At 35.7% G+C, this 23,432-nt stretch overlaps 1 protein-coding gene across 2 annotated transcripts in view; it reads left to right on the top strand.

Annotated features, from left to right (window-relative positions):
- LOC131074690 (uncharacterized) overlaps positions 1 to 23,432 on the top strand; it is a 52,654-nt gene continuing 29,222 nt past the window's right edge. The window contains exons 1-8 of one of the 2 annotated variants that reach the window (XM_058011374.2): positions 1 to 424; positions 1,978 to 2,030; positions 3,230 to 3,398; positions 3,527 to 3,590; positions 18,103 to 18,182; positions 18,332 to 18,482; positions 20,265 to 20,326; positions 20,617 to 20,679. In XM_058011374.2, coding sequence (XP_057867357.1) covers positions 278 to 424; positions 1,978 to 2,030; positions 3,230 to 3,398; positions 3,527 to 3,590; positions 18,103 to 18,182; positions 18,332 to 18,482; positions 20,265 to 20,326; positions 20,617 to 20,679 — 789 coding nt within the window. In that variant the 5' untranslated portion in view covers positions 1 to 277. The remainder of the gene's footprint in view (positions 425 to 1,977; positions 2,031 to 3,229; positions 3,399 to 3,526; positions 3,591 to 18,102; positions 18,183 to 18,331; positions 18,483 to 20,264; positions 20,327 to 20,616; positions 20,680 to 23,432) is intronic. The other variant, XM_058011373.2, reaches the window with a different exon arrangement.

Genomic DNA, 23,432 nt, shown 5'->3' with positions numbered 1-23,432 from the left:
GGGAGATAAAAATTGAAGTTTTATCCAGAGAATTAGCATAGAGACCCAGAAATCAACAACAATAGTATTATTCTCTTCGTTCACGAATTTTCGCACATACCCGTGAAAGAGCAAAATAAAGGAGAGGAGTGTTAAGAGACGTTGGTTAGTCGTCCAAGGCTTTTCTGTGGAAGCAGGAAAGTGTTTCTCATATGGTTTTGGTTGTGGGAGCTCCAGAGGTGAAACCCTAAGCATCCGCTCACAGAGGGTTTGCATTTTCTTGGTTTGACGAAAAAAAATGGATGCATTGAGGAAGCAGCTGGACGCCTTAATGGGCGCCAATCGTAACGGCGATGTTAAGGAAGTCAATCGCAAGTATTACGATCGAGATGTCTGTAGACTTTTTCTCGTCGGCCTTTGTCCGCACGACCTCTTCCAGCTAACGGTAACGGTTTTTGATACCCTAATTGTTTTTCAAGCTCTGTTCAACTATCTGTTTAATTCAGTGAAAAACTTAGCACGTCTTGCATCTGGAGAGGGGACAGGGTTTTAAACTTCACTGTTTTATTCTTTCTAATTTTGTTAAATCCATGCTCTGCCTCCGCAGATAACTATAGCATAAATCCCTAAAATCTATTTGCTTTTGATTAACATCGGCATTGTTCATGTTCACCTGTTCTGTTTCTTCTTGAGTTTGAAGAATTAATATTGTTCACTGAGCATATCCGTCATAATTAATTTTGTTTTTATGCTAGGGCCTGTTTGGTTTGTCGATGTTTCATTTATGTTTAAGGAATTAAGTCCGTTTTCTTCGAAGTCTAAGGGAGGATATCTAACAGCGTTTGCATTATAGTCCCGTTTATTTTGTTGTCTAAGGCTTTGCGTTCAGAGTTGCTTGCTGAATTTGGCGATTGATTAGATAGGGTATTTAGGTCTGCCTTCTTTAATAATAGTGAAGTTTCAAGGAAGAAATGGGTTGGGTTCAAGTCGTGTGAGACTGATTGGTTAGATAGGGTATTTTGAATGTGTTACCTATATTAATATAAGGTTAAGTTTAAGGGGTGAGCTAGTTGAGTTGGCTGCAATTCACGTGACTTGCGAAGAATAAATTTCCCTCCCATAAATACCGCCATAATTCACATCTAGGTAGGAGAAAGTGAAACACTGAACTGTGCCACCAAACAAATTCTTCTTTTTTAAATAAGGCATTTTCACATGTGCTTGTATAAGGATGAGATGCCTTGAACTTCCCTCAGAATGTTAGGAGCAAAATTTGAAAAGAAAAATATCAACAGGACAAGAGGGTAGGTATGAGATCCCGTGTAAGAGGAGAGGTATGAGTTCCCGTGTGATAGGAGCCGTTTCCTGTTTCATTTGTTGGAGCAATTTAAATTGTCAGAACCTAAATCAAAATTGAAGTCTCAATTCTTTATTTTGTGTTGTTCAAAACTTAATAATTTAAATGCTTACATTCATTGTGAAAAATTGTTTCCTTTTATTGTATGGGCTATCTATACAACAGAAACTGTACAATAATTCAAATGAGATAAAATTGTACGTTATCAGCTGTTTGACAATGCTTGTCAAAGATTGAGTGTTAATGGTTTGTTAAAATTCAACTCGAGTGATTTCTCAGTTGAGGCAAACATTTGCAAACTCTCTGAAGGGATAAAAGAGATAGTAATATAGAGCAAAAGTAACTGTAAATCTTTTCAAGTTTTATGAAAAGAAATACTTGTGCTCCAAAATGATTTTTCACAAGAATCAATTTCAAAGTTAAAACTAAATGTGTTCGAAATAGTTTTTTAATTGGAATCATGGATTTGATCTGACATTAAGTTTGAATTACTATGTACCTGTTTGCTTGTTTGTTTTTAAAACTGGTTGCAGAATGGTGGCAGAGTGATTAACTGTTTGCATCTGTATTTTATTATCAAGGTGAAACATTTGTAAAGAATGTTGTTTGATTAATAATAAGCTTTTTTCTTTTATGTGCAGAAAATGGATTTAGGTAATTGTCCAAAAGTACATTCGTTGCAACTACGAAAAGAGTATCCTTTTAATGTGGTAGATCACATATTTATCCTGTCTTGGAGTATTCAATCTATTTCATAAATAACAGACATTAGGTTTCCAAATCCATGAGATAGAAATCAGCTGCTTCCGGAATAGATGTTGATGCAAAAAATTACACACAGTCTATTCCAGAAGCAGCTGATTTCTATTTCATAAATGTTATATATTTTTTTGCATTGTTTTTAATTGTCCTAAAAATATTTAAAATTAAATTTAGATGATCACAACAAAGAATAAGATGCTTGAAGTTCTTATTGTCAAGAACATTTCTGAGGCAGTGCAAATATCAGGATGCTGTAATTTTGTTTTCTCAGCTTGCAAGCGATTGGTTTTCCAAACATTGGTTGTTTATCTTTCAATGTTTGTCTGCAAATGTGAGGCTGTTTTACTGGTCATTGATTTTGATCCATGTTATTGTATTTATCCTGCCTAACATTAGTTTATAAATTTCCACTTCAAAATAGACATTGTTGATAGGGCATTATTATTTGATCTGCACACAACGAAAATATGACATATAAAAATCTCTCTCTTTTGTTATATATCTAATTTTAATGTATAGATACACATGAGTCTATTTGTCTTCCCTTCATTGTGGAATCGGTTAATTTTAATTTGCCATTTTGTCCTCTCAAAAATCTGAGGCAAGTAGAATAAACTACTTAGAAAAATTAAAGGATTCTTTAAGTATTTTGTTTAAAGCACTTCCCTTTGGTAGCGTGTCACTACCAGTCATTTCATTTTGGTATGTAACTTTTGATTTGTAGGAAGATACATAACCCATTGTTTCAGGCTCTCATGCTGGCAGACAATTTGCTCCTGGTTTACTTTCAATAGAGAAAATCCACTGTACTTCTAGCCTCTAGGCATCATTACTTGGAAAATGACCTAAAGCATAAATCTCGTCTATCAATTTAATGAATTTCCCAAAAAATAGAGTGCTTATATTTTTACAGGCATCGAGAGACTATCTTGCAATCAGAAAAATAAAAAATGATTGGTGAAATGCATCATTTTAACTGGGGTTTATAGCAAGAGTATTAGAAAAATCTCACATCATCATAATTGTCTACTTTTAGTCATATGTTGTCCTAATAAAGAATACATTGTTCCTATCAAGGTAGGGTAAGTAGTTAGTTTGTGATTGCAATTTTATTTCCTTAATGATTGGAAGATACCAAGAAGCAAAGGCAAAAGGCAAAGATAATTATGACAGGGAGTTAGAAGATGTAATTGAGAGACTTATTGTTGAGTGTGATAGAAAGATTCAAAGAGCTTTGAAGCGTCTTGAAGATGATGATGCCAAGGCTGCAATTGCAATTGCCGTATCTGAAGTTACGCAGGTAGATGGTCTTTTCCCTTAGTATAAATTTGATTTTTCTTATCACTTTTTGTTTTGTGTTTTTTGCATTGTGGGGTTTTGAAGATGGTAGGATGAGATCATAGCCTTGGATCCTGATATACTTTGCAGTCACCAGAGGTAGTTGAATTCTCAAAGCAAATAAAGGAGAAGTTGAAAGAAGCAGATGATTTGGGTAAGACTCGAGACTCTAACACTAGTTTCTTTTTAAGCCTTTTGTTGCTTTGTCAAAACTAAGCCTGTGGTTATATATGCATTGTGCTGAACTTTTCCATATTTTCATTTCATGATATGAATTCTAAGTTACCGAATCGGGTATGGATACGGGTATGGGTATGTAGTTTCGGTACGCGGATACATCAATTTTTTTGGAGGGGGTTGGGTACGTTTTGGGTACGTCTCTTTAATAAGCATATGAAATCATAAATATATACAGATTTAATACCTAAAACTTTAATGTCATAGTAATATAAATCTATATTATATTAAATTTATAAGTTTATGAACTGTTATCGTAATACCATATTAATATAAAGTTATTTGATATTATTTAGTTTTTAAACATGTTAAATATTAATAATAAATATTAACAAAATAAAAGTAAAACTATATTCCTATCACTATTTTTCAAAACCTATTAATATAAAATTATAAATACTACTTAATAGGTCATTCATAAAATAACACATGTATGATAATAATATAAATAATAAAATTAACAATAAATATTAAATAATATTTAATTTAATATTAATTAATATAATTTAATATAACTAATTTAAGTTTAAATTTAATAAACAATAGAATTCATTAAAATAATTTTAAGCTTCTTAATGTTAACAATAATAATAAACGATATTAAATTTAATAAAATTTTAATAAATTAAAAACCTAAAATTAAAGTTAAAACTTATATAGAGTAATTATAGCCTTATAGGAGAATAAGAAAAGTCTTCCGTCGAACACACATTTGGTTTAATCTCCGTCGGGAGGAGGCTATTCGAATGGATGGAAGAGTGAATCTTCGTTGGGAGGAGGCTATTCAAATGGATGGAAGAGTGAATCTTCGTTGGGAGGAGGCTAATCTGCCCTCATTTGACTCGTCGTTCGTCACCTGCCCTCGTATGCCCTTGTTGTGCGTCGCCTTGCTGCGTTGTCTATGCTTGCATCTGTTCTTCTCGGCTGCACAAAAAAAATCGAAGAGAAACCCATGTATTTTGATTTAGGGTAAACATGTTTTCTTTCTAAAAAGTGGAAAAAAAAAATCTCGAAATCCACATTCGACATTGACTCATCAAAAACGCCACAGAGTCGAAAAAAAAACGCCACGTCATTCCAAATACATTGGGATTCATGGATGAAAACGCGGATACGTTTCAGAGGGCAAATGCAGGAACCCTGTTCGATTCCACAGGGATCACAGTTCGAATCCGAATCTGATTCGAATCGCACCCGGATTCAGGTAAAAACCTAGACGTACCGGTAACTTAGTATGAATTTATATTTTTCTATATCTACTTATCAATTTAAAAACTGGGTTTCACTCAATTAAAATTGGAGTAGCTCACAGAAAAAGTGCACTCACATCAGCAACCAATGTTTATTGCTGGTGGTTATTCATTTAACTTGATTATTTCTGATATTTCAGTTTTCATTGCCATTTAAATATTTAACAGCATCAACTTGAGATATATTCTTAGAAAATTCATGTTGTTATTTCAGATGTGTGCATTGTTGATGCCGTGTGATATATTTTTTGGTTGTTTGTGCAGTTTATGAGAAATCATTAACCATCTCATGTCTGGCATGTAAGTTGTTATGGACTAAAGATTATTTTACGTTGTTAAGCATGTTCAAGTAGAGGAACTAGAGAGAATTAAAATTTCAAATGAGTTGCTAACGAAATCTGCTGCCTAAAGAATATTAACAAGATTAAAGTGTTTCAGCTTAATTGTATTGTCGGTTTTCCCATGTATTTTGATATGATCATACTTTCTTCTTTATATTATATCAATATTTGTCAACATCTGTTAAATAAGCATTACAAAATAAATTTTTACACTTTTTTCCTTCTTCCCAAGTTTTCTGAGTGTATCTGATGTGTTAACATCCTGCTTCATAAGCTCCATGGTATTAGGTTTGACATAAAAAAATGCTTTGATTTTTTGCTGCTTAACCTTTTTAACATGACACAATGTAGTCATGATCATCAGTACAACAAGAATACACCCTTTTGATTTGAATATCCCTTTTGATTTGAATATCATTTGTTTTATCCTTGTGGTAGAATATTTTGTTTCTATTCTCCTTTAGATATGTTGACTAACAATTCTATCTCTATCGGACTTATCTTGAGGATTTTGGTTAGTTATCTTCTCTCATTTGTTTCTTGTCTATTTTCTGTTGTTTAACTCTCATGGTAGTTCTCCTTATTCTTGTGTGTCTATGACCACATCTTTGGTCTTGACCTGCTCAACTATTTATAATGCTCGTGGTGGACAACTTGCACATAGAAGATAGGTTATCTGCAAAAGCTGATATTCTTTTGAAGTTTATTATCTGGAGAAGAAATGAATGCTTAGTTCTCTAATTGAGCAGATATAAAATGCCAAAGGGAATATTATCTTTGAGACTTTAATCGAAATCTGAATTACTTGATGCAGTTTTCCTACTTTTATGAACAGCATTCAGTATATGACACACTTAGACATGAAGAAGAATGAACCTTGTTGTATTTCCTGGAAGATAGCACACAATTTAACCTAAAAAATAGCAAGTTCTGGTAAATTAATTTATGGTGTCAAAATGATAAAAAACAATGATCTGTATAGTGACGTTATTTAGAATATTTGCTTTGCTATCTCCATTCATTTGTCACTCTGTCATCACAGTTTTTGTCCTTACCTGCTCACTGCATATTTAATGCTTGTGTTGCCCAACTTGCACTAAGCAGGTTGGTTATCTTCCAAAGAAGATACTATTTGGTGTGGAGATGAAATGAATACAAACTAAACTGATTAGGGATATGTAATAATTAATGAGACTATTGCCTTTAACTGGAGGCTTGAATGCTCTAATGCATGTTTTTGTACATTTTGGAAAGTGTTCAGAATGTGGTAACCGTTTGAATGCATTTGTGTGGCTAAGAATCTCAACTGCAATTAATGCTAGGAAAAGTGACAACATTGCTAAAATATAGGGCTTGATTGTTTGACTCTTTTCTGAGTTTTGTATTTCCAAAAAATGAAATAAAATTGCAGGCCTAGTGGAGTTTAGAGAGAATTTTTTTTTTGAAGTCGCAAGGCCTCTGAGACTTCTGCTAATTTAATGTGATAGCTTAAATGTAAAGCACACTGTCTGTTACTTACAATAGGAACTATAATTTGTGAAGGTTTATAGTGGTCTTGAGTGAGAAAGCATTGTAATATGGATCTATAAAGCCTTAAAAAATCTATAGAAACCTTGTGTGAAGATATTGTGATGGGATTAATGTCGTGATAAAATCTGCCAAATGTGCCGAGGAATTTTTAGTGGATTTAATGTCTTAATATGGTTACTGCATTTGGAACATAGTTAATTGCTGTAAGCCTATAACTGATTCCATCAATTGGTTGTTCTTAAACCATCATGTGTGATTTATACATATAAATTTCTTAGTCCAAAGGTCTCTGCCAGACAATAAGTAAAACCCATTGTTCAGAGCAACACACCAATAGTACATAAGAAGTTAATATACAGTGGAAGTTGCTGTAATATCCCAATTAGGGATGTTGTATATTTCCAACTGATTTAACTCCACAGGAAACAAGTGTTTAAATCTTATTTCAAATCAGATCTACTAAAACAGATATTGTACTTTACAGCATATACAGAAATAAATGATAAACCCCTATTAAATGAATGACAACACATCAATTCACAATAACTGTTAATCCTCTTATTATAGCGAAAATTTCACTTACAGATGATTCAGTTTCTCAAAACTTTCAAGCACAACTGCAGCAATATTATAATCAGAAATATGGCAGATCTATAGCAATAGAATTACAATTCCTAGGTACTAAAAGAGCTGCTTAAATCTCAGACAAACAGGTTCTGTAGAAGGTGCCTGAACAACAAATTAGTGAAGCCCAAATACAATTCTTGTAGAAGACTACCGTGGCTGGTTTAGCGATTTCCATCCACTGACCAGCTATGGAATTCAGGGGGTTTCTGTTCTCCAATCTCCAATGATAGGCGAACAAGATGCCCAATCTATTCAAGTGATATGAATTGATAAACAAGCATGACTCCTCTCGTACCCTGTCATGATTAAATATGTAGTTTTGAAATTCTTTTCCTTTCTCTCCAAAACACATCTGCACAAAATCCTTGGCCGATGCCATTATTAAAATGATTGGCTTATTAGATAACACCAGTGGCCCCATAATCATGACGCCCAATGTAAACACTTGTACTTCCCTAAGTTACTTTCCCTATGCCCATGAGAAATGAAAAATGGGTTTATGAGTCAATCCAGAATCTTATGGAAAAAATGGGACATGACAGTCGCATATTATAACTGAATAAATATTCTTTCAAATTGAAGAATGGTTTGTCTTGCTGAAATTATTTTCTCTTATGCTGCACTAGTTTCTTTTTTATGCCTAGAACTGTTACAAGAAGATAGGACAAGTCTGGTAGAGACATATATATATACACACACACACACACATATATGTATATATACATATAACATACATTCCACTCTACAAGAAACATATTCGAGATATTTTATCAAACCAGAAGGACGGACAAGTCTCCCATTAGATGTGATCATTCCATAACAGCATAAGATTTCTGTTTTCTGCCCTAATTCTGTTTCTTATAAGCTATATCCTCTCCATTCTTCCTTCTTGATGTTTCCTATAAAGATATCTAATCTGGATCAGATTATAGATTTTATTGACAGCTCTATCCACAGATGTACGGCTAGATTATTTTGTGATGTGGTACCTCATTTCTTATCACATGCCATCATAGATTTCAATGCCAAATGATGACTTTGCTTTAGTATTGCAGAGAGTCTTGCTTGTCCTAAATGCTCATGTTTGCTATTATTGGTCTATATCTTTAGGGTATGCATGGCATAGTATAGGCATTTTTTTTGATAGCTTAGATGTGGGTTCTATGAGAGGTCTACCCCTGAGGATTAAAAAATGATTACTACCAGACTTTAAATCCCAAAAAGGCATATAAAGTATCCAATCAGATATAATTCAGATTCATATCACCAAATACTGGAAATGATTAAACAATATCATGCCTGCTGTCCATCTTAAGTTTCTTTTTTGATCATAAGACCATCTGAGAAGAAACCTTTTTCATCAAGGCATTACAATAAGACAGTTGTCTAGAACCTCCTTTTCTGCGGCAACTTCTCCAGAAACCAAAGTGTTCAGAGAAGAGGGCATACCAGTGGGAAGAGGGGACAAAATTCCTACATTTTAAAAAAGCTGACCACAGATGGAAAAGTGATAGGAAAAACGGGCAAAGCAGAGTCCCACTCTGCTGAAGGCGGCAAAGGCCACCTCACATCCAGATCCTGAGTTAGATGTCCCTCCTATTAACCTAACTATTATACCTATGTTTGCTGGAATAATTTCTGTTATGTTCCTTATGTTCGGAGATTAGTAAACCAACAATCAATGATAGAATTAACAACTCACAGGCTCTGAATCCAGTCTGATAGCAAGCATATATAATTTCTGCTTCTACAACACATGGCAAGTTTGATTCAATCATATAATAGGCAGATCTGAATACAACCCTAAGGGTTTGTGATGTTAAATTTACATTTACCAGCAAACTGTATTCAAATCAGAACTAAACCATGCACACATGAAGTTTGATTTTACTCATGAATAGCCTGTTTGCCTCTTAGGATGTGCAAGGAGTGCCTAGATCTAAATACGAGTGACTGTAGACCTCGGTACAATGCCCGGATCTAAAATGAATGACTGCAGGTTTCTTGTGCCTAGTTCCAGATTTGGAACAGCGACCTCATATGTATGCAAAGCAGCTGCTATATTCTTCTTCCTCTGTCCATGGATTGCCTTGAGTGATGAATTGATAAAAGAATGGAGGGTCTGAATTATATAGTCTAATATAAGCTATGCCTGGTAATTTCTAGCAATCTGGATCAGGGACAGACAAATTGAATTAGTGAACAATTGCAGTGCCTTTCCTTATTGTAATCTCGCTCTCCTTTTTGTGAATTTCTCTCAATGCATAAAGTATTTGGTGGTTTGACCTTATAATCGTGATTTTTTTCTCAGATTTGGTGGTATGAAGGTAGCAACAATCTGCAACTGAATCTGTGTTCAATTACCTCCCTATGGAATTGCCTCTTTGGCACCCTCCAAAAATGATAATCCTCAAAATGATAATGGACTCTTGCACAGGCAGCACTTGATTACATTGTTAATCTCCCTCAGCGCCTGTGCTCCTGAAATTAAAAATAAGATCACAAATATTAGTCCAATCTACAAACCCTGATTTGGATTTGCCAAGACAGAGGTAAGATTGTCATCCTAACCCTATAAAGTGCTGACAAGGGGTTTTATCCTCTCTTGCATGTTAGAAATTTTTTTATTTGAAATAGATCAATTGCCAAAAACCAACTAGATGCCTTAAATATGATCCAAAGCTTGCATTTGTACCTTCTCGTTTTGGTCCCCTAGTACCCAAATTCTGGGTGCCAAGTTTGAAAATTAATGTTAATTCACATTTTTATATTATATTTTATTTATATTTTTAATTTAATATAGGGTTGAAAAAAACTTTTTTATTTTTTAATAATAATATGTTGGTAATAGAAGGGGACATGACAGTGAGGAGCTACATTCTTCGAATTATATCAAAGCATGTTCAAGATATTTTACCAAACCAGAAGGCAGGACAAGTCTTCCAATAGATGTTCATGTGATAATCTCAGAACAGCATAAAATTTCTTTCTTCAGTCCTTATTTTGTTTGTTATAAGCTATGCCCTTTCAGTTTTTCTTTCTGTTTTTGGTTTCCATCAATATATCTAATCTGGATCAAAGAATAGGCCTTAAGACATCTGAAGACTAAAAGAGAAACGGGAATCGCCCAAAATCGCCAAGTTTGGGCGATTTCTGAGTCGAGTCATGCTCGTTGAGTCTAGTGGGCTCGGACGAGTCTGGGTCAAAAAATCGCCGAGTTTGGTGAGTCCTGACTCCCAAACTTGGCTGGCGGCATGTAACTTTAAGTTAAAATAAACACTTCTAATATGTTTCAAATTGATTTTTTTTGGTTTATATTATGCTTTGAGCCTAAAAGTGAACTTCATTTCATTCATTTGGCAAAATAGGAGGAGAAAGGTGAGTTGTGAGGAGAAACAATAGAAAAATAACACCCGACTCCTTTATAAAATAATAAAAGTCTTTTGGCCTTGCGGGGCGCTGCCCCTCGACCCCGCCCTGTATCGTGACCACAAGGAGCATTGCCCCCAAGCCCCCGCCATAAAATTAGGGGGGAAATTGCGTCGATAAAAGTAGGAAAATTTTAACCTCCAAGTCTGATTAGGCTCCAATTCCATATAACAACTAACGACATATACTTTCATTTGGTGCATCAAGAGTTGGAAAGGAAGAGTTTGCATCTCATTTGATCATATGATGACATGGATTTTTTATTTCCATGAGTTTTGTAATATTGTATACATTTGACAATATTTATATATCCATGTTTGTTATTTCCTTCAGCTACAATTTGCGTTTATGCTTATGTGATTGATGTATACTTGTGTATGCAATCAAATTAGCTTCTATTTGATGATGTTATTGTGTCTTTAAGGTGTATTTAATAAAGGGTGCATGAAACAAGTTTTAAATCTTTAAAAATCTCTAAATTTCTTGAGTTTTTCACTTTGACGAGTCCAGCTGAGTTTTGACTCCCAAGTCCAAGTCCCGAGTTGAGTCGGCCTCGCCGAGTCCGAGTCCCGTTTCTTTGATCTAAATATATAGATGTACTACCAGATTATTGTCAGATGCACTATCTCATTGCCTATAACATGCCATCATAAATATTTCAATGCCAAATGACAGTGTTGCAAAGTCTTGCCCATCCTAAATGCCTATGTTCACCAATAGTGGTCCAGAATTTAATAAGTACATGACATAACATATGCATTTTTTTCATAGTTGAGATGTAGTTTCTATAGGGGCTCACTTCCAAAGACAAAGCAATTATAATCAGGCCTCAAAGCCAAAATCAACCCAAAAAGATATATAAAGGATTCAATCGGATTCATATTGTGACATACCAACTAGAAATGATTAAAAATATCAGTCTCCATCCTAAGTTTCTTTTGTGATCTTAAAACTCTTTGAGTAGAACCTTCTTTCTCATCAACAGATTTTGATAAGACATAGTTGTCTATACCATCCTTTCCTTGACAAGCTCTCCAGAAACTAAAAGTTTTCAGAGTAGGGGGCATGACAGCAGGAAGAGGGGACAAAAAGGTGACAAGAGTAATAGGCAAAGCAGATTCCTGCTAAGCTGAAGGTGCCAAAGGCCGCCCCATATCTAGATCCTGAGGAGCCATATTCTGTGGAATTACAAGGGATTGATAAATAAAAGGAACATTAGCATGAGTCTCAGCAGCCGCAGAGGGTTTCCAAGCACCATAAGAAAGTTAAGCATTGGGCTTTTACTTCCCTTCACCAAAAAGTTGGACGATTAGCTTTAGGCTTTTTATCTGGAACTGTCTGGTGCAGTCACAGGATCCAATGGATGGCAGCTAATCCTAGCATTACAGCTAGTTCACAAATCAGACAAGAACTAACGGCCATTTCATAAATGCTTTATGGAAGTCATACAAATTTCCTCATTATTCAAATCAGAAATTACATGCTGCCTTACAGGCCGATAGTTCAGGAACAGGGATCTTTTATATTAATACTCATCCTTACACATATAGTGCCAGCCTTTCATATCAGCCTTCCAAGGAGACACCGCTGTAGCAATCTATTACAACTTTCTCCTATCACATCCCTCTATACCTGCAATTATATTTTTCTGTCTTTCCTCTATTCTTATTAGATTATATTTTCAACTCTTCTCCTGTTCAATGAGGAAAATATGCTATGAATTTACTCTTATCTTCTCTTTGGTACAGCTCTCCCACATATGTTTCCTTATATCTAACTTTCGACACCCATGATGAGAGGATAATCATTTGCTGTTGGCAGCCACCAAGGCACGATCATGACCCTTTAATGGATGAGCCGTATATATAACTGCTGCTGGCCTGAATCAAGAATCTATTGGAAATAGAGGAGGAGCATATAACTTCCACAAATTCTAGCATAAATACTGTCAGGATATCCTTATAAATGCCAAGCAATGAACTGTTGTCAGCATGACCAGGAATAGAGAAAGCAGCCAGTAACAATGCAACAGAAAAGAAAAGCATTTACTGAGTTTGTGGGTATAGATAAAATCAATTGAGTTTCTGCTGCCATACAACGAATTGCATGCTAAATAAAGGGGCAAGGTTGTGGGCCCCAGCAGACATAATGCAGAATCAGAAAATAAAATAGAAAAACACCGCCATTAATTTGAGTGCACTCCTATAAGAATAAGCCGTAGGAGTTTCAAGGCCATAGGGAGGTGTGGCAGGTCCCTCTTTTATTCCCCACCGACTTTAATATTCAAAGAAAACCCCAATTGTAAACTTTAGATCAGGCCAAGCCAAAAGAGTGGGGTCCCTAAGTATTAGAATAGCTCAACGAATAAAACAAATGACAATGCAACTGCCATGTCCCACAAGAGACCCAACAAGGTAGTGTGGGGTCATTTTCAGATTCTGACCCAGCCAAGAGTATATTAAAATTGAGAACAGCCAATCACATTCAAATCTGCTAAACAAGGAATTGCCATGGCAGCCAACTAAGAATAAATTGCCAGAACAGCATGCCATATGTACACATGGGTACCATTTTATAAGCCAACTAAATGTGTGGGCCCCACCAATGAACTATCACAACTGAAGAAGGCTGAAGCAGAAGCGTGAAAAGACAAGCTGACCTGAAAACTGCACACCAAAAATAGAACAAAACCAAAATCAAACTTCCATGTTTTGGGCAATGCAAGATCCCCTGTGAGCCTAGACTCTCCTGCATCACATTCTGCTGACATATGACCAAGGCCATAACCATTATGGCATTGAAAAATGAACTTCTCATAATCGAACTGCTATTTCTGTTTGTGATCTTGCACTTGAAGCCCAATTTCAGTTAAATCTTACAATAAATCAATCTCAACCAGGATATGAGAAAAGGTAATGCTAAGAGATCCTACAAGAGAATTAAAGAGGAATTGAGCAACATAAATGTAATGACAATCTACTCGTGTGTATGAAGGCAATTCCACAATTTGTCACTAGCTACCTCTCATACCAGCTTACCAAGATTGTAGGTCAGGATTTCACCAAGTAGATAAAACACCTGGAAAATTCAAAGCTTAATTATAATTATCAATTCAGTGAAAACCTACTGAAGATTTGTCAAACTTGACCTACCAAGAGCTAGTGCATACTGGTAAGAAACAATAATTTAAACAACTAAAGATATTTCATATTTGAAACATGACTAGTTAGCTTCTTGTGATTGATGCCTCATGCAGTGACGATATAATTTAAAATTATTTGAGTATGCAATGATTGATCTAAACCTTGACCTTAAGTGTTAGATGCCACATATTTATCCCCAAAAAAGTGAAGGAAGGAAGGAGGATTGAAGATGACCCCTCAAGGGCAACTTCTAATACAAGAAACATATGAATGATTAAGAAGCCTCCAAGATACGTATAGCACATCAATTTGCATGAGTGACCCCAAGGACGCTACTCAACCAATGCAAAGTATATTGCAAATCAAAAATACAGATGCTAATAGTTTCAAGAATATTAATCAACTGAGGATGGAAGGTGGCCTCCACAAACAAAAATGTAAGAGTGTCTTTATGGTATGTGTTCTATCTCATTGAAATGCATGGGTAACCATTTGTTGCATCTGCCTAGTATATAGGAGCACAAATTTGATACATAGCTGACTGTAAATGCAAACTAAGGAAGTATTAGCACTAACAGTATGATATCTCTCGATAATGCAGACAAGAGAGAGGCATGACAGGTCCATTGAAATTGTGTCACAATGTTGTGCAACAAGGAGAAGAAATAACATTAGAACATGCATAATAAAATACTGGCAATTGAAAAAAGGGTGTGCAAAACAAGGCACATTCGCATCAATGTTGTTGTTGCAAATAACAAAACCTACACAACAAACCTCTCATGGCACTTCATAAAGTAGTACGAGTATAAAAAAGGGAACAACATAATGTGCAAGATCCCCAAAATATATGTACATTATGTGACTTTATTTTAGTGCATTTACAAATGAAGGATGTGTATTGAATGGATATTTAAAATGCCCAAATATGACCACATGGTAAAATTACATATGGGTTAGTTGAAATGAGGTCAGTGCATGCAAATAAAACTTTTCTAGGTGGCAAAGTGTTCAAGTAATCAACTAGAATGTGAAATAATGGCAAATTTAATAAAGGATACTTGGGGCAAAAATTGGAAAAAATGCATGGATAGCTGTGAAGAGTTCTGCAATACCATTCCAACACCACAAGAATTGTAAAAACCAGAGATCCAAGAAAAAAATTATGATCTCAGGAGCCAAAAAAGATTTGACTTCGACATGTGATAAAAAAAGTCTGACTTCGACATGTGATAAAATGTACCTGCAGCAAAATTCGAGAAATATACTAGCACCATTGTATAGTGCTCAGAACCAACATTTCAAGGATATCTTGTTTGCTAATTTTCAACATTGTATGGTCAAGTTATGTAAAAAAATTCTCTTTTGGGGCAAAAAAGGTAGGGTTGGGCTAGATGGACACTATTGATGTCATTGTGACATCAGCAAACACAATCATTGGTATATTCCCTTGGTTAGAATATTCTCCCAAATTGCGAAAGCTAGTGTTTTGAGAAAACTGTAGAAACGTAAAAAACTATCATTGCAAATTACAAAACTGTCTTTGGTTTTTAATGTTGGTTTTTGATGTAGCTGAGGTGGTTTTGCTACCTGTTGGTAGGAACATCCACTGGTGTGGCCACATGGAGCCTGTAGCAAAAAAAACCCCATTCTTTGAATAAAAATAATATATTTTTTATATTTTAAACGTACAAGATGACAGGTTTTATGGTGGCAGCGGCAAACATCATGTATGTCATATGACTGAACGGATGTGCATGATCACACAAAGTTTTCGATTCGAATTTTCAACTCTATTTTTTGCCTCGATTTTTTCAAACTTTGTTTGAGTGTTTTAACAAGTGATTTTAGGGTTTTTGGACGTTCTAGATGCAATGGTAGGTTCGTTTTGCTCAAAGATGCATCGCTTGAACACTCAAGGCCAAATCTTTCAAGAAATGGACAAAAAATTGTAGATGGGATCCAATTCCATGTTAGATTTGATTCTTCAACCCTATAGCTCTCAGAAATCACTTGTAATGAAACAACTATCACATAAAGAGAGAAAAAGCAAAAGATTTGCTGCACAGGCTTGAGAATTCTGTTGATCCATAATGATGAATAATTTAACACAATAATTATGAAATCTTAGCTGGGGATTAAATTATATCATTACGTTTGTTCTAATCAATGTTCCACTGAGTTTCTTGACGGGAGGATGGGTTTCGGGGACCAAGGGACAAAGGGCCTGAATCTGGGGACGTTGAGGGGACAGCGAGGGGACATTAGTGGAGCGGTGGTGGGCGGGCGGTGCTGATATAAAAGTAGAGGTGATCTGAATTCTATAAGGCAAAATCTGCAATGTAACATCTCTGTGAGTGACCCATGAAAGGCTAACTAGTTTTCACAAAGTGAAAGGTTGCAATCAGTATGTAATGGCATGTGCCATATAGCAAGCAACCCGGTGGTGTCCCTGGTAGAGGTAGCGGAAGTGGTGGTGCTGTGGGGGGATGTTTCCCCAAGTTTCCAAGTCTCAGAATGTCACAATAAATCCAAACCAGAGACCTTTTCTGATTTATTTTGGTCTCAGAATATCCAAACCAGACCTTTTCAAATATGATGGACATGAACATAGCCAACAGCACCCACAACAACCAAACTAATACATTTATCAACATAACTTTTCTTATGCAATCCCTGCATTGCACTTGGAGGTACATGGAACTTGGCATGCAAATGTGACCTCATGCAACCATGCATAATTGGAGCACCATCATTGCAAAGCCCAGCCAAAGCATCCTTCCGTTCTGTTTCCCCAAGTTTCCAAGTCTCAGAATGTCACAATAAATCCAAACCAGAGACCTTTTCTGATTTATTTTGGTCTCAGAATATCCAAACCAGACCTTTTCAAATATGATGGACATGAACATAGCCAACAGCACTCACAACAACCAAACTAATGCATTTATCAACATAACTTTTCTTATGCAATCCCTGCATTGCACTTGGAGGTACATGGAACTTGTCACGCAAATGTGACCTCATGCAACCATGCATAATTGGAGCACCATCATTGCAAAGCCCAGCCAAAGCATCCTTCCGTTCTGTTTCATGGAACCAATCAGCAACAGACATGGTCTTTGCAGCTGCTAGATGCAAGCCAGCCATAGAATCCTCCAGAGCCAGCACCAAGACATCCCTATCATCTGCAATGGTACTTGAAGACCTGCCCTTGTTGGCTGTAGCAGAAATAGCATTAGAGTTTGTAGGAAGGTCTGGAACAGGTTCCATGGTTTTTTATGATATAGACATTTATTAACCCTAACTGCACATAAACTATATGCCTATAGTGTGAGTATTAATTGAAATATTTTGTCAATTTATGCATTTGTTACTATAATTCTATGTAACATGGGGTCTTTAAAGGCTCTTATTGGATTTTGTTTACTGGGGATCAGAGAGGCTATACAAGGAATCACAAGACTCAAATGGATGTACATTTGCTGCTCTTTTCTGTAATGGAGTCCTAAACACCCTGGTCAACAAATTTGACAATATTTGGAATTTGAACTTTCTTGATTCCGTTTTTATTCATTTTTTTGTTTCCACTTAATTCATTTTAATGCATTCCCATTTGTTCTTTATCCTTCCCAACCCAAATCCATTTTTTCACATCCCAGAAAAGATCTGGGAGTTTCAAAACTGATGCTCTGATGTCTTTTTCTAAGTTCATTTTATAGTTGACATTGTTAAATATGTAGAATTAGATATAATCATCCAATATTAAGATGATATTATTATCAGACTACTTTCCAGAGAAGTCTTCTGTAGTTAGTAAATATAGTTCTTATGTGTTTGAAAATATTGAGAAAAGAAAGAAAAATATTTCTTCAGTTTTTGTAAATACAAACTGATAGTTTGAAAGCCCCAAAATTCTGTAAAATTCATAACAATGACTCAAGTTTGCACAAGTTTATCAGCTCTCTGGTGTGCTTGATATTTTGAAATAAGTTATCAATTAATCCTACCTTCTGTGAAGAAAAACACTCTGACATTGCATGAGGTATGATCTAGTTAAATATTAATGAGGATTTATTTGCTTACAAGAGGATATGGTCCCTTTGCTGCAGAATTGGAAGGAAAAAGTGATAATAAGATCAGGGTTATGGAGCAAGTTGAAGAACTTAGAGCTAAGCGAGCTGATAAACAAGTAAGAACTTTTGTATTATTTTATTTTTTCATTTAATGAAAGATGTGTAATATGTATATACCTCATTATATTGCATCCTATCTTGTATATGTCAATATATAATGTCATTAACTTCCCTTTTTACTACTGTGCTATATGTTTATTAACAGGCAATGTTGCTTTTAGAGGCATTTAATAAGGACAGAGCTTTGATGCCTCAACCAATTCAGAATGCTCCACCAATTGCACCATTGCCTCTACCTCCTGATGCACGGACACAGGAAATGATAATTGAGAAGCTGAAGAAAGCAGAGGAGCTTGGTATGATGATTCTAAGATGCACTGCGGTGTCAGGCATTAGTTCATAATGGGAAACGCTATTTGTTATAATGGGAAACATACCCTTTAAATTTCACTGTGCCTTGAATCTATGTGTATTCAGCCCATTTTTCTTTTATTTCATCAGCATATGTTTTAAACTTGAAGTATGCATTCAGAGATGCTATCTAATACTTATGTGCTGTTTGCACAATACTAATTTTCTCTACATCTAGGTTTGAGAATTGAATAATATGCAAGTTACATTAGCAAGCTGTCACAATGGAAGAAAGAGCTTAATTATGAGGTTCTACACCCATACGCTAACATAGATTAATTGTGCCCTAGATTGTAATCAGATTTGCAGTATTTAATAAGCCAACATAAATCAGAAATAGAACAGCAGACAAACAAGCATACCCTGGGAAAACCTCCAAGGAGGAAAAACCCAGCATGAAAGACCCACAGGTCAGATTATATATTCTCCTCTAAATATAAGTACAATACTTAGCTTGAATCTGATCTTCACATATCAGATCTGTCCCTTGTATGCTTCAAAGGCTTGCATCAAGATTCACTATGTCCTCTTGGACAATTTCGCACCAAGCTGAATAAGTTTGCAATCTTCCTTAAGTTCGCACCCTTCTTAAGACTTCGCACAGCAGAGCTAAATCGCCTTGTATATTATTGAACTTGATGATTGATTGACTTGCAAATTGTCATTTATTTATATGCATCCTTTATTCTTTGAAATGTAAGTCGGCCTCCTTGGTTTTTTTTTGGCTCCAATGCTAAATGGCGTGTATTTAGCATAGCGTGGCATTGTGAATAGGATAGGGTCACGTTACCCTAGGATAGGACCCGGTCCTAAAATGGGGTTCGGATGTTGCCTTAAGGCAATCCGAACCCCTATATCCCTAGTTACAATCAACACAAGTTACATTAGCAAGCTGTCACAATGGAAGAAAGAGCTTAATTATGAGGTTCTACACCCATACGCTAACCCATGTTAGCCACACTATCCTATCCAACAAATAATGTTTATGACAAGAATAGCATTCCCAGTCTTCCTGTAATCCTGCAAGCGTACGCATTTCATTTATTTTCTTCTCTTTTTTTGTCTGAAACAAAGTCATACACTAACTTTTCTTTAAAAGTCATGCCTGGTTGCTTTATTAACGACCAGTCTTGGAACAAGCTGCTGATTACAGAAACACTCCCACAAATTGCTCACAACAGAAAATTATCACAGCTGCTTTGAACAGAATCACCTATGGCTAGTGGAAATTTTCTACACAGATGAAATCATAGGAAAAGCAACCCCAACATTCTCCACATCTCTGCTATCCCTGTCCCACCAAACCATCTTGCTCCCCTCGCCCACAAAAAAAATAAAAATAAAATGTTGTATCTGTGTGCCACAGACCCAAATAATTTAGAATGTTACAATGTTTTCCACCAATCAAAATGACCTATCCAGTTTTAAGAAAGTGTTTTCTAATTGGCTTACTGTTTGCAAAATATATAAAATGGCACACCCTGAGAATGCAGATTGTGAATAATGCATTATGTAAAGTGATTGTGGATTTTGCACCTTTTTGATATTTGCTTATTTTTTTCTGCTTTTTGATTCATGTTTTGCACCTTATCCATGCCATATGTTTGAAGTGCTTAATAACATCATGCAAAAGAAAAGTTTTCATATTTAATTTCAACATCTTTGTATAGGTTTAGTTGACTGCATTTATTGATATATCTCATTATTATCATTTTGCTGTTTTATAGGCGAATTAGGAATGGTTGATGAAGCACAAAAGGCTATGGAGGAGGCAGAAGCTCTTAAGAAGGTATTTTTCTGCATGACATTTTCAGGTTTAAAAAAAATTGTGCTTCTTATTGTTTTGCCCTTTAGGTATGTGTTTCAGTTGCTCCCCAGTGTTGAAATTTTTTATTAGCTACAGTTATGCTTATATATTTTGAAGGTAACATTTTTGTTAAAGATGCCAATTTTCTTTTAATAACATAATCATTTTGGTTTGTAAAGATTTATATTCTTTCCATTTTGTTGAATGATCCAGAATTTAATGTTTGCTTAAATGGTAAATTTTATTTCACTAATCCATGATTTTTGGGGTAGCTTGGTGCAAGGCAGGAACCAACAACAGATTCTTCAAAGTACACCTCCCTTGATGTTCGCATTGTAAGTTTGTTTCTTCGCCTTTAAGTTATTATGCAATAAATAATTTTAACATGTTTTCCACAGGGGTCAAATGATGTTTATATCACCTTTTTCTAATATTCTATATTCCGTTTATTTTCAGATATGACTAAAAGGTTATAGATGAGAGTTTGAAATGCGAGTCTTTTTGGGAAGCATATAGGGAATTTAGGCTGTGAAAGTTACACTTTTAGAGCTGCTGTAATCAATACTTTCCCTACCAGCTTTGGAAACTATTTAGTATTGTCATCTTTGCTTGTTATTTTGTCAGTTTCTCACTTGTGAAAAGGATTTTCGTTACAATGCATTCTTGGATGTAAAATCCAAAAATATCAAGGATAAGTGTGTAATTTGCATTTCTTATGGATTTAGTAAAGCCCCCATCAACAATAAGGCATGACAAACATGAACAATGCCTTTGTCCATAGCATTGTGGTTAGGGTTCTTTGAGGAGGCATCCTTGGGGGTATTGACATGTCCCTCTGTTTGGGGATGTTTTGGAAAATTTAGGAGTAAGAAGGAAGAAGTCCATTCACTGAATAACCAGATATGTCAGTGATTCAATCCGTCTTTTCAGCTTTTCTTTGTCATCTTTCATGTTTATAACAAGTGCTTCTTGGTAATTTTTCTGCCATTGTTTGTTTAAAATGTACAAACAGATTTAAACAGTAAGTGGAATGATACATTGTGCTTCTGATTTGTTGGTGTGTGTTTTATCATTCACCAAACTCAGAATAAAATGTCCAAAGACACTCTATCCTCTCTTGAACAAAATCACTGCGTATGCTAAGATTGCGAGAAGATCATATGACAATTCCAAGGTTTCTTTTGTCAGGTCTTGACGTGTGGATAAGCTCAATGGGCGTTGCGATATGCTGGTAATACACAAAGGGACTTATGCTTGGATTGTTCACAATCTTAGGACTTAGACAAATTTAACAATTGATGCTCTTCTCTTTTTTTTAATAGGAGTTTTGGGCTTAGACTTTCAAAAAAAAGGACAAAATGACAAGGGTTTAGAAGATCCATTCTACTCCTAAGAATTCAAGAGATGGTATTGACTAGGTGAACTCAGTAACCATGCTTTGCTTCGCCACGCTTAGGACAACTACACAAAGTGGATGCAATCTTCAAGGGATGTGCTTATGATCGGAAGTTAAGCATACACAAAGGAAAGCTTAGACTAACTATACACAATGAACAAAAATCATTTGTTCATCAAAAGTATGAGCGGAGATACACCACGGATCAATACTTATCAAATCTTGCATTCATCTAACAACATAAAGTAAATTCTAATCTATAGTGTTGAAGAAATTGAAAACCTTGCCAATCAATTCAGATAAGAGAGATTACAAAGCCTAAAAAGCACACAAGCAATATATTATCCAAAAAATGACCTCTCGCAACAATATTTCAAAAACCTCACACTCTCCAAATGAGAGGAGGAAACCTTACATAGTCGCACAAAAAGTTTTGAATGGCCGAGATCGAATAGTGATCAAGGGCCCAGATTGAAAGATCGAAACCCTAATTAGGGTTTCCTAAAACTCTATTAATTTGATAAAGAGAAAACAAGACAAGTGGCACAACTGCTAATTTTAGTGAAATGGGTGTCTGGTTTCCTTTCTGGAAGCTACAAATTCAATGTATCTAGACGCAAGTGGTCAAACTTCCTCCATGGTGACATGTGGCAAGCTGCCAATTTGGTAATCAACCATGTCCATGTCATCGGTACATGTGGCGAGAGTGTTCTCCTAATCAACTGTCTGTGCTAGGGAGTTCTCATCAATGAGCAAGAAGCTCGAAATCCTGGTGAGATCATCCTTGAGAATCGGCCCTAATACTTTGAAGAAGTTTCCTTGAATTTTGGCCCTCAGATTCTCTGCACTTAAATGTTTCTCTGGCACTTCATCTTGCTGCAATATCTCGGCTACCACGAGGAAGACCTTGTCCTGAATACCTTTGATAGTCTTTTCTATCTCCAAACACTTGCCTCTGATTTCTTTAAAGATTCCACTCTGGTTGTCAAAGCAAAGAACCAAGTGCTTAAGTCATATATGTCACCAGGCTGAATAACCTTTCCATCTACTAGATCTTGTTGGGAAAGCCCTCTGATGGTCTTCAAGCATGGGATTATTCTGTTCTATATATCTTCAATATCCTCCCAAGCTTTAGCTATGTCTTGGATTGTGCTCAATAAGGAAGAGGTGGAGTCATATGCGGATACTAGGTTCTCAACAAGTATGTCAGCACGCTCCGAGGAATCAGAAGTCCATCCTTTGCCTTCTCTGAAAGTGGCCTTCATGTCTTCATAATCTTTCATTGATTCTTGTGGAAGAGGTATGGGCAGAGTAACTGGTACCTCCTCCCGATCAATAGGGTTTGTTAGGTGCTGGACATATTTCTTCCATTGCTCATTCTCAGCCTCTAACTTCTTTCTCTTCTCCACTTCTTTGTTTAACCTCTCCTTCATGGTATTGCAGGAATCATCAAATTTTTGGACCTCTTGGATCTTAGTGGTCTTACCCAGACTTATGGTAGTGGACCTCATATTCCTCAGGAGTGATATCTTCCCGAGTTTTGCCTATTTTCGGTACTGCTACCTAAACTGATTTGAATCCTGCACTGTTTCTTTGAATCAAATAAAACTTCTTGGCTGGCTTGGGTGCTTTCTTTTCACTTGGTTTATTCAATTCAGCCAATAGTGCTGATGTGTTATCTACTTGGTGAAC

This window comes from Cryptomeria japonica, chromosome 4 (assembly GCF_030272615.1).
Source record: "Cryptomeria japonica chromosome 4, Sugi_1.0, whole genome shotgun sequence".
NCBI lineage: Eukaryota > Viridiplantae > Streptophyta > Pinopsida > Cupressales > Cupressaceae > Cryptomeria > Cryptomeria japonica.
This window is presented reverse-complemented; position numbering and strand designations above follow the sequence as displayed.